The sequence below is a fragment of the Juglans microcarpa x Juglans regia genome, chromosome 1S (genome assembly GCF_004785595.1).
Source record: "Juglans microcarpa x Juglans regia isolate MS1-56 chromosome 1S, Jm3101_v1.0, whole genome shotgun sequence".
NCBI lineage: Eukaryota > Viridiplantae > Streptophyta > Magnoliopsida > Fagales > Juglandaceae > Juglans > Juglans microcarpa x Juglans regia.
In genome coordinates, this window is record NC_054595.1 from 19,535,480 (window position 1) to 19,547,345 (window position 11,866).

Here is an 11,866-nt window from a genome sequence, read left to right on the forward strand (position 1 = left end):
TAGGTGGAGGTGGACGTTTTCTTATTGAAAATAACAACTGAGATTTTGAGATCCTTTAGCCAAAATAATCATCATCCTTGTATTGATAAGTGCAATTTCCCATATAACAGCACCCTTTCACTGTCAACAGTTCACAAACTTTACTAACTAGTCACTATTTAATCGGCAAGATTGCGCCACATTTTTTTGTTGATTTTAACGGTTAAATCTATAGACTCCATACCAAGGTGCAATTTGCTTTAAAAAAAAAAAAAAAAAGGTTTGGAAAGCAAATTTGGCGTGTAGATTGAAAAAAAAAAATGTGAGTTTTTAGTGTGTAAAATGTAACTTCCTCGACTTTATTTGAACCAAAAGATAATACAAGACGTGTGCAAAATCATCGTCAAACAAGACACTAGGATCCACAAAAGGAAAAAGAAAGAGGAAACAAGTTTTTAAGGAACCCTGAAACGGATGCTGGGAGGAAAGCAGAAATAAAATTCCTAACAAACCTTGCAGCTCCTCCGACAGTAACCAGGAAGTTCTGGAGATCCGAGCATATACTCTGGGTTCTTCGTGCATTCCCCAAGGGCTGCCCATCTCTCACAGCTATCATTCTGATCTGTGCAGTTTCCACCAGCTGCCAAGTTCTTGTCAAATGAGTCTACATGGATCCACTTTGTTGCTGACCATTTCTCACCTTCAAGCACAGGGCAACCTGCATGGAGACTGCTTGGGTCTGGAATCGCAGTTGGGTGAAGACTGAAGAAAAGAAGGGCATCCCCTCTCCGTGGTTTCACTAAGTAATGCCAATGTGTGGAGGACAACCGAAATCGCATCAACTTACTGTAAGCAAGCAGGTAAACTGAATGCACAAAGCAAATGGTAATGTACACGGTGGCTTACCTGCAATTCCTTTCTTCGCACACTCAGACAGATTATTGTCTGTTTCAGAAGCTTTATGACGGGGATTTTCCTGTTGGCAGATATAGATAGACTTAAATAATCACAATTAGATAAAGAAAACAACCAGGTTGGCTGTAGTTCTAACATGCTCCAAAAGTAGGAAATCTCCTAGCAAATTATTCATCCCCTCCTGTTTTATCCACACTCCCTGTATTATCCCAATAGAAGATGAAGCACTGTGTCATCCCCACCACACATCTAATTCCCATTTATGATTTCTGTGCCCCTAACATGTACTGCTCTATATTTGATAGCTGCCTTTTTGAGAAGTATAAAAAATGGATGTGTATGGCGAGTATGTTAACTGACCTCTGCTGCAGGGAACACTGTTTCACCACCTTCGGTCACATCGGTTAGATACATGAGTACCGTTGCAATTCGATGTCCACCCCGGGCTATATTAACCTTGTCAGCAAAGTAATCGTAGTGTGGGTCATATTTCTGCCCATGCTCATATCTTAATACTTGTATGTCTTCCCCATTTTCTGAAATTCAACAAACGCAAATCCTGTCTAGTGCTTGTTCCATTATCAAGAGAGACAAATCATGCAGTAGATTTTATAATTTCACATATACAGGATGTACATTGATAATATTCTGTCCCACTCCTATAGACTTTGTAACCCACATCTGAACATAGATGAAAAGGTGATTTCTATTTGGTTGTCATAATTTGATGAGTAAATTAAAGGTAAAATTATGTAACACCCCAAGGGAGGCCCAGGCCGCATCTAGGACCGCCGTCCAAAATGACTATTTAATAGTACAATTTAAGCCCTATTAGAATCATTATAAAAAGAAAGAACTTCTCCATTCCAAGCAATGTTTTACAGGTATGGTTTACTGCAGGCAGCTACACCTAAGGTTTCCAAAGCAATCACATGAGGAAAATAAGTATCAAATCCTAAAGGGCAGTCAAAAAGACTTCTCAAAAGTCATAGAATGTTCAAAATTATATAGATTAAACATTCTGGAACTTACTGGAATCACAGATTAAAAGCCAAGAACTGATGCTACTGAGAATACACTCACATGCAACCACAATGACAACATCCCATAACAAAAATTATGGAGATCACCTTACTGCCTTCAATTCAATAAACATACAAAAACATAAAAATGATCTGAACCAACAGTATAAACTAGGTAAAAACCTAGAATCAGATGGGAACAACCCAAGATTGATCACTCAAGGTCCCAAGTGGATTCCGATTTAAAACATATTTTAATCTTCCTTTTTTATTTGAAGTTGCTTCATTTTAGGCTTCTTGAGACTTGCATCTTTATGCCTGTTGATTTTGTACGTTATCAAATTTAAACAGAGGTCCTCTCTCCTTATAACAGAAATTTTTGTCTTTTTAAGGTTAGACAACAGCTTATAGCCTACATGTAAATTAACCGATTTCTTTTCTTATACCATTACATTGAAAGAATAATATAATATCTAAATCTTCTTAATTCTATTAAAACATGGCAATGTATGGATTGGGCTGAAAGTAGTGAGATCAATAGTAAACCCAATTTCCAATTTCAAATAGATATACTGATGACTGAAATGCAACGAAAAACAAAAGGAAATGAAAGAAACAAAAGTTAAGGAACAAAAAGAAGAGAACAAGAACAGAAAATGTGATACCCCATATGATAAGGATAAGGGAAAGTGGTGTATAGGATCCCACATTGCTTGGGAATGAGAAGTTCTTACACTTTATAAGGTTCCAATGGAGCTTCAATTGTATCATTGACTAGTCTTTTTGGAGTATAGGCCATGTGGTTTGGGCCTTTCATTGGGGCATTACAAATGGTATCAAAGCCTATCCCAACCAGAAATGTGGGACTTGAGCCTTGCCACCTATAACGAACAGACCCGATGAGGACGTCGGGAATTTAATGAGGGTAGATTGTGATACCCCATATAATAAGGATAAGGGTAAGTGGTGTATGGGATCCCACATTTCTTGGGAAGGAGAAGTTCTTACACTTTATAAGGTTCCAATGGGGCTCCAATTGTATCATTGACTAGTCTTTTTAGAGTATAGGCTATGTAGTTTAGGCCTTTCATTGGGGCGTTATAGAAAAGTCATAGTGCTCTACTATAATTGGTTTACCTTTTGGAAGAAATGTCCAAGAAGATATCTTGTCCTCTATACCAGCAACAATAGGATCCTACAAAGAACTAAACAAGTGAGGAAGCTCCATAATTTATAGACAGCAGAAATATCAGGTAATTGAAACAGAAAACTAAGCAATAATGACCCAGTAAAAAAACACAAGGTAAAAGAACCAATGACAGGTCAGAGCACAATCATATAGACCAATACCAATATATCAATAGCAATGTCTTAAACTGTATTCTTCCCTATGGCGTATGCCAGGAAAATTCTCCTTGCAAAAGTGAGCATCTACAATCTTACATGCACCCAAATACTAAGCTTCTGTTTTCAAAAGGAGCACACGACATTGACCAGTGACCACTGTTAAATAAGGTAAAATGATTGAAGTTTTATCATAATTAGTGTTACCATTTTAGGGGAAAATGTTGCAAGAAGCTCGAATTCCGTTCTTGTTTTAGAGAGATAATTATGGATCTCTTCTCTCGCACTACAACCCCCTCCCCCTTCATGTTCATCTTCTTTTTTATTGATGCAATAGCCGGTATATACTAGTAACCAAAATGCATATTATTAAATTTTCAGATCACAGAAAATGAGTTCCGCACCAAACTTTAACCAAGATTAACTAGGAATTATTGTCTTGAAAATTTTCCCTAAGACTGAAAGCATGATAGAAATATGGAATCAATTCAGCTCAAATGTTTATTCCTTAAGTAAATTTGATGCAATTTTCTTCCTCGTGAGAACGAAGAATCTGCAGCAACACGTGTGAGATGCCAACAAGGATAACCCAATAATCACTCCTAGGTCAAAATTAAAAAAGGAGAAAGACGATAACTATTAGGTAAGAAGCCAGAGCATGACTAAACATGCCAAACAAAGAAAATTACATTTATGCAAATGGATATACATAACATATTATTAATGAACGGACCAAGAATCGCAAGTAACCAAACCTTCCCCTTTGATATGAACATCCCGGAACTCGTGCGAACTTCGCTGAGCTTGCTTTTTCCGGACACGTTATCTGCGACCGCAGATCTCTTCAGCTCCGATTTCGCCTAATTAAATGCGACCAACAAATTCTAACGACCACTAGAATCAAGTTCATATTGAAAGTTTTCACTTCTTTTTCCGAAAGAAAAAATAATAATAATTAAACAAATGGAAGCGATGGAATTCCAATGCTACTCACGAGAGAGATCAAGTGTTCGCATTCCAAGTCTGTAAGTAAACCTTCGTAGACGAAAGCTCTGCAAAATCATCGAGTTCTTTTTGTAGAATAAGGTCAAAGCATAATGGAACAAAAATATCGAATTGTTTAATGAGAAAGTGTAAGAAAAATATAAACAAACAAATAGGAAATGAACTAAATATTGAAATCTTAGCGGATACGTTCCTTTCTTTGGTTCAGTGGAATTGAGCGAATCAAAAATTTGGAAACTAGAACAAGCGACAGTAAACATAAAAAAAATTTCCACAAATTTTTTCTTTTTCTCTTTCAGAATTTTATCAGCAATCAAACGCGGGCAACTAGAGAGACAGAAAGAGAGAGAGAGAGAGAGAGAGAGAGAGAGAGAGAGAGAGACCTTGGCTTCCATGAAATTTGCTTAACTTTAGCGGGATTGATGATGGAACTAGCTGAACCAGCATAGGAGCCCGAAGATTCACGGAGGAACAACGAGATCGAAATAAAAAAGAGGAACGGAAGATGCCCAACTTTCGGCATGTGTCTTGCCTGGATGCTTGGATCACAATTCACACCAGAGCAGAGGGAGGGAGGTAGGGAGGGTGGAAAGTATTTTCTGGGAAAAATAAATACAATAGCGTTGAATTTAGAACGTCGATTTTAGGTAAAAATACAAGGAACCCGTCGTTACATGCAAGTACTTGTGGAGGCGACAGGTTGAAGGTAGTTTAACACGACGACTTTTTTTCTTTGAAATAGAAAAGTGATAGATGTTTAAGATCTATAAAGTAATCTTATAAAAACAAATTTATAATATATATTCATTAATCAATAAAAATTTTACAATGATCTATTACATCATGTTATCTTACGTTATTGATAAATGTATTTTGTCAAAACTTGATTCGAAATTTTTTTTTACAACGTTGTCAATAGTTTTAGAAATTCTCTTTTTTAATTTTTTTTTAATTTCTCTTATTCATATTTTTTTAATATTTTTAAATATTTTTAAAAAATATATATAAAAAAATCAATACACTAATAGTCACCTTCTTAATCAGTAAATAAAAGAAAAAATATATATAAAAAAATTAAATATATGAACTATCAAAATAAAAAGACAAAAGAAACAAAATAAGGCGGTATAATAACATTATTCAATTAGAAAATCCAAACACGAGGTTCAAAGATGAAGATACATTTTCCATGGTTCAAAACTAACAACATCAAAGATGTAAGCCATCATTAATGCTGTTGAAGATCTTCAATAAGTTGTTTCTTTCTTGGCTGTGCCCTAGCTAACACCCATTTATGGAGAAAGGCATTGCCTTCATAATTTCATTGAAGACATAAAAAAAACCTACACTTGCAGCTCAGATTTCATTATCTTTAACTTGCTACGGATTGCTACAGGTGGGGTTTCAATTCTCTCTGAGCCCAAATGGGATAGACGAAAAATATAAGAGTAATGCTATATATACTTATAATTTTATGCATAACATTATACATATTGAGTAAAAGAACAATTTTCTCAATTTTTTATTTTTTAATTTAAATTTTGAATTTTGAATTTCATAATCTTCGATATCATTAGAACCTATTGTTATGGAAGTAAAACTTGTAAGTATAAATAGAACTTTTCAAAATATAATGTCAGAACATTAGCATTGGATTGACTATTCTATTCTTCAAATTTTGATTAATATGTAACTTTTTCACTTTTAGCTAATCATTTAAAATTTAAAGTCTACATTAGATTAGTCATCACATTCTCTATAATAATAAAATATTATTACTTTTTATTATGTATATATTTTTAATTAAATTATATTTTATTTTTATAATCTCCAATAACCTCTAACAATCATTTTCATTTTCATTTTCACAATCTAACAATCTACAATATAATAATCTCATATATATATAGATGATAAAATCTTATATGAATAAAAATCTCATATCTATAATATAATAATCTCAAAAAATACTTTTAGATTTACTATAGTTCTTTTCATATTTGAAAAGAAGAATAGATTTACTGTAGCTTATAGTTTGGATGAAAACAATTTAGCTAATTCAACGTGGAGCAAATATGGATGATATTTGCTAAATTTGAAGATGAAAAGATATTTGGTTAATTCAATGCCAATTATTTATTAATTTCAGATTTCATTATTTATTACTTTTTTTTTTTTTTCACTTTGTGTACACTTCGTAGTAAAATGACAAAAAGGACAATATCCTAGCCAAGGTTATATTTCGTCAATAAACATGCAAATTCAAAACCCGACACCCAGCTGAACAGGAGTTCAAAGAATCGTTTAGCTGCACTTTTTATTGAAGTGGTATACAGGGTGAACTGCTCTAAAGACTAGAGAAATAATCAGCATTGCTTACAAACTGTAATCACAGTTCCAGCTATGCAATTTCAGTGGACGTTGCGAGTGACCAACCCCTCAAATATCGTATAAAGGTCCCTGTTGTCTGGGCCAAAAATCTCATCAGCCTTGAGTAGAGTCTCCTGAAATATCCCAGAAGCATAAGTGGATGCAGGTCAGAGGTCAGTACAGTACAGGAAGTGTTAACAGCAAGAGAGAGAGAGAGAGAGAGAGAGAGAGAGAGAGTATACTTCTTTTGTTTGCTTGTGGGCATTCAATTCCTTAACATTTGCTAGAAAGGCACCGAACTGCTCGTAAGACACTCGGGTCCTGATGACAGGAAGATACAGGATCAGATGAAAAGCTCCTTCATTTGAAAGGCCAAGAACCAAATCATGAGCATATAAGCACAAAACTCGGGTTCCAGAGTTGTAAAAGTAGCTTGAGTAAACTTTTTTTTTTTTTTTAATTTTTTAAAACTGCTTCCAAAATAATTGCAAAAATCTGTTTACTTGATCAGTTGAGAAAGGGAAAGGCAATGCATAATGGGAAAAGAGGCACAATTATTTCCCAAGGGGCATAATCTGTCATGCCACATTTATTTGGATTATAAAAGCATAATGATTCAGCTGCTATCCCCCATATCCGGATTGTTTTTTCTCCGAATAAAAAGCTTTGGGTTACAAATGAACTGGAGAGTCTAGTCCAGATGAGTAAGGTTTGATCCTATTCATGAGGATGCTGTATATGTTCCATTACAAAAGTAGAAAGTTTGAAACAGTAAGCTGCTAAATGTTGCATATGGAATTCCATTAACAAAAGATGCACCACTTCAGTCATACTGGACACGTGAGCTAATTATATTAGTTTTATTGATTTTGGCATGATTTTGATAGCGCAAGACTGTGTAAGAAATTCGACCATTCAGGATCTCAAACTTCCATGTTTTTACCTGACTTGGCGAAAGAATTCTTTCCCATCAGCCCGTGTTCTTCCTGAAACAGATTAAGATAGTGACTAATGAAATAGGTATAAGAAAATTAAAGAAAAAGTTTCCATAAGCAATCTACTTGCCCAAGTGCTAACCACTATGCGATCCTGTGTCAGAGCTTGATATCGAACCATGATGGCTTGAGTGCACCAAAGAAGACGTTGAATACAGCCTTGGAGACACAGGTTTAGATGTTCTTGCTGGAGACACCGATGCAGATAGGCTATGGGGGGAATCTGGAGGAGTGAGCTGAGGTGTGCCAGCTTGGGATGCTAATAGGAGGCCAGGTGAGATGCGAGGTCTTACTGCAAGGATTGGTCAGAAATCATAACTGACATGCTCAGTTGCAGGGTTTTGAAATCCATAAGCAACATAGCATAGCCTGCATATCTATCTAGGCATTAACTCGTGCAAGACACATATTGCAAACGCCTAAGGGAAGAAACTCTGATCTTAACAGCTACTCTCAAGTTATAATATGCACCTCAAGTTATAATATGCACATACCATCAGCCTCATGATCCTCTGCAAATGAATTTCCTAGTTCAGGCCTCTGACTCTGGAGTGAAGAATATCTAGAATATGGAAATGTGGCATCATCATCTAAAAAAAATAGAAAACCTATCTCAGATTAATGGCAGTATCTGCAAAATAATATTTGAGAAACTCGGACCAAATGCATCAAATATTTGGTGCAACTTTTCTTAACAAAAGCACTTTCAACCATCAAGTGCAGTACGTTTCAAAGCACATTCAAAAGTTAATCAGGCAAATATAAACTGTCAAAAGAAATGTGGAAAATTTTCTCAAAGGAATTCGAGAAACATATGGCTGTTTATGAGTATATCATTTTCAACTTTTCTTTAGATCAGATGGCAGTGTGCTGTAAAGGTACTTCCTGCACCCAAAAACCTCTCCTTTCATAGATTGATCCAGACCTCACCCCTTCTGAAAGGGGATGAAAGGGGATCTTACCATTTGGCCATGGAAGGCCAAGGATGAAATAATAAGTTAAATCTCGAGCTCAAAAAATTTCCTATGAAGGGATTAAAACTATATTTTATTTTATGAGTCTAAAGTGATTAGAAATTTTTTTTTTTTACAAGTACTAAAGTGATTAGAAATTAATATCCATAAGTCCGCAAATTTCATTTCCATACACACAATCAATCCACTGTTGGGATATTTATCAATTTGATATGCAAATAAGTAACAAACACCTAGAATCCAGCTAGGTAGGTAGCAGGAACAAAAACAAAAGTAAAGGACCTCCTATCTGTGACGCAGAAGATAAACTTGAATGGCTTTGTATCTTAGCAACAACCTCTGGAGCCCCTACCTGTGGCGAAACCAGATTCAGTAATCGCAGAAACCAGATATACTAAAACAGGCAGCTAGTATTGCACTCACAATGAATAGGTTTGATGAAACTGCCACATTAAGCTAGACCAGAACTTCTTAGATTACTCACATTATTTTCATCCTCCTCTTGAAGAGATTGCACGAGTGTCTTCCTGAAGACCTCCAACTGCAAACACCCAATACAGTACGACCCCATGAGACCTCCAACTACAAAACCCAATTCTACACTCAAATCATTTGTATAAAGAAAGGTGCTCGAAAAGATCTAAACATTCACAGGTCCACACAAACACCTAGCAGCAAAATAGGAGGCACACACAAGTACACATTTACTTTGTCGGTAAAGCATCGGTCTTTAGGAATTAAATAAACGTAATCCAACTCATGTTTTTTTGTTCTAGTTTTTGAGGTGCCCAAAAAAATCTGTAATATCCAATCAATGATATCAAATTATTGCAGTACGAAATTGTTTCAAGCTATCATCAATTCACATTTCTCCCAACATAATCTTGTTTTTAAGAAACTTCTGAACTCATTTTATCTTATATAATTATTACTATTTTTTTAAATTTTTATACAAAATAAAATAAATAATTTAATTTTTTAAAATTTTAAAATAAAAATAATATTAAAAAAATATTTTATAATAATATTTTATTTAATTTTTAATTTTAATCTCAATTCATATCATCTCATCTACAAAAACATGCAAAAACATACGAGACCTTAATTTAACAATGAAAAAATTTTATTGTAAGTAAATTCGTGCACTAATATTGATATATAATACATATGTTTAACGAAATGATATAAATTAAAAATGAAAATAATTTCCATGATATAAGAGATTTTTTTCTTCTCTCAAATTTTTATTTTTCAGTTTTTTAAATTAAAAAAATATCGATATACGATATGATACACAAACTCACTTGTACCTCGCAAAACTCTTTAACAATAGACGGTATCAATTACCACCATGTATGGATTCTCATTCTGTGCACCATACTATGTGGCAGTAAATAATCCAACGGACTAAAAAGCGATAATTCAGAAAATGTAGCCGTCGGTGCAAAGAATTGGCGGTACCTTGGAGACATCTCGATTAAGCTTCTTCACGGTGTTGGACAGCGAAGCGTTCTGTTTTAGCAAGCTCGCCTGCACCAAATAGAACGCCCAGGAAAAAGAAAAAAAATGAACGAACTATACCGGGTTTTTCGTAACCAAATAAGAACTGAATCGGTTAGGGGCTGTCCGGACCTTTTCCTCGTTGGCAAGGGCGAGTTGATCGGCGGTATCGGATAGGGAGGCGTCGAGATACTCAATCTGGGCCCGGAGGTCAGCGACGAGCTGGTCCTTGTCGGCGAGTTTGGAGTGGAGGGCGGAGGACTGGGATTCGAGAGCGGAGACACGGGTGGAGAGGGCAATGGAGGTGATTTTGCGGGCCACATCGAGCTGCTCGAAAGGATCGGACGGCAGCACTTCCACCACCTCCTGGGGAAGATCGAAGTTGGGGCCACCAGAATCCTTCGCCATCATTTCTATTTTGTTTTCTCTGATTTTTTCGAGAAAGGGACAAATGTGGCAGACCGATTGGATCGGCCATGAACAGAGATTGGTACGACTTTCGAGAGAGAATCTGCGCGTGTTTTATAATTGTAAGTTAATGATTGTATTTATATATATTTTATAATTTTCCTGTTGTTTTATAATTTATTTAAATTTTATTACGTTACGTTATCAAACTTATTTCAATTTATTATAATTTTTTAAATTTTAATATAAAATATAATAAATAATTTAATTTTTTTAAATCTTAAAATAATAATCACATTAAAAATTAATATTTTAATAATATTTTATCATCTCAACTCAACTCAGTTGAACATCTAAACACAACCTTAATTTAAGTTTTTAAAAAAAATTTAAAGTTAATTACACTTTACTCTATCAAACTATCACTCAATTCACAATATATCTTTAAAATTAATAATTACATCAAAATGAACCCTCAAACTTTTAAAACTTTCCAATCCCCTCATTCCGTATACCGTTAGCGTTAAATAATTTTTTTATTAATTTATATATAATTAATAAATATTAAATAATTTTATTGTGTACATAAATTATTCGTACTTGCTTACAACTTAGGTATAAAATAATTTTATATATGGTTAATGGTTAATGATTTATTATTAATTGATATAATATATTATTTTATATTTTATATAGTCAATAATAATAAATTAGATGAAAATTATACTTTTATAGTGAATTTTCGTTAGATTTAACGTTGCTAGTAGACGGAATGAGTGATTGAAAAGTTTTGAAAGTTCAAGAGTCTATTTTGATGCAATTATGAGTTTCGAAAGCATATTGTAAATTGAATGAAAGTTCAAAAAAGCAAAGTGTAATTAACCCAATATTTTATTAAGATGTATTCTTTATATTTTTTTTATTGTTTGATAATTTATTACTTTATAAATTTAAATTCCTTAAAAATATTTTATTAGGAAATAGTATAATATATTTTTATAAATTTTCTATTGTTTTAAAATTTATTTAATTTTATGAATTTAAGTTTATCTGATAATTTATTTAATTTTATAATTTTTAAAAATATTTTATTTGGAAATTTTATAATACCTATGGAATGATTATATTTGAGTAATTTTCATACCATTTTTAAGTAGTTGAAATATATAATATTATTCTATGAACTATAATCTTGAATTTATTATTTTAAAATAAATATTAATTTTATAATTGATAGACACTACTATATTAAAAAAAGTATATCGATAAAGTTTTTAATTAAAAATAAAAAATGATATCAGAAATGAAAGTTTGTGAAGAGAATAGTCGAGATAAAACGACAACACGCACACCT

General features: G+C 33.6%; 2 protein-coding genes across 3 annotated transcripts; both read right to left on the minus strand.

The window, feature by feature from the left end:
- Positions 1-317: 317 nt before the first annotated feature.
- On the minus strand, positions 318-5,008 carry LOC121246763 (probable prolyl 4-hydroxylase 4). Its single transcript, XM_041145033.1, has 7 exons — positions 4,649-5,008; positions 4,255-4,312; positions 4,016-4,120; positions 3,054-3,111; positions 1,255-1,430; positions 886-955; positions 318-778 (listed from the first exon to the last, which is right to left on the minus strand). Exons 1-7 carry the CDS (start codon positions 4,786-4,788, stop codon positions 483-485), a joined length of 903 nt encoding a protein of 300 aa, XP_041000967.1. The 5' UTR covers positions 4,789-5,008; the 3' UTR covers positions 318-482.
- Positions 5,009-6,556: 1,548 nt separating this feature from the next.
- On the minus strand, positions 6,557-10,623 carry LOC121246762 (uncharacterized protein At4g15545-like). 2 transcript variants are annotated; one of them, XM_041145031.1, is made up of 9 exons: positions 10,237-10,621; positions 10,066-10,134; positions 9,089-9,145; positions 8,887-8,956; positions 8,125-8,220; positions 7,713-7,922; positions 7,579-7,621; positions 6,878-6,956; positions 6,557-6,769 (listed from the first exon to the last, which is right to left on the minus strand). In XM_041145031.1, the coding sequence occupies exons 1-9, from the start codon at positions 10,513-10,515 to the stop codon at positions 6,677-6,679; spliced, it is 996 nt and encodes a 331-aa protein (XP_041000965.1). In that variant the 5' UTR covers positions 10,516-10,621; the 3' UTR covers positions 6,557-6,676. The 2 variants fall into 2 exon arrangements, with proteins under 2 accessions (XP_041000965.1, XP_041000966.1); XM_041145032.1 differs by lacking the exon at positions 6,557-6,769 and having other exon boundaries at positions 6,877-7,008; positions 10,237-10,623.
- Between the last annotated feature and the right edge of the window lie 1,243 nt (positions 10,624-11,866).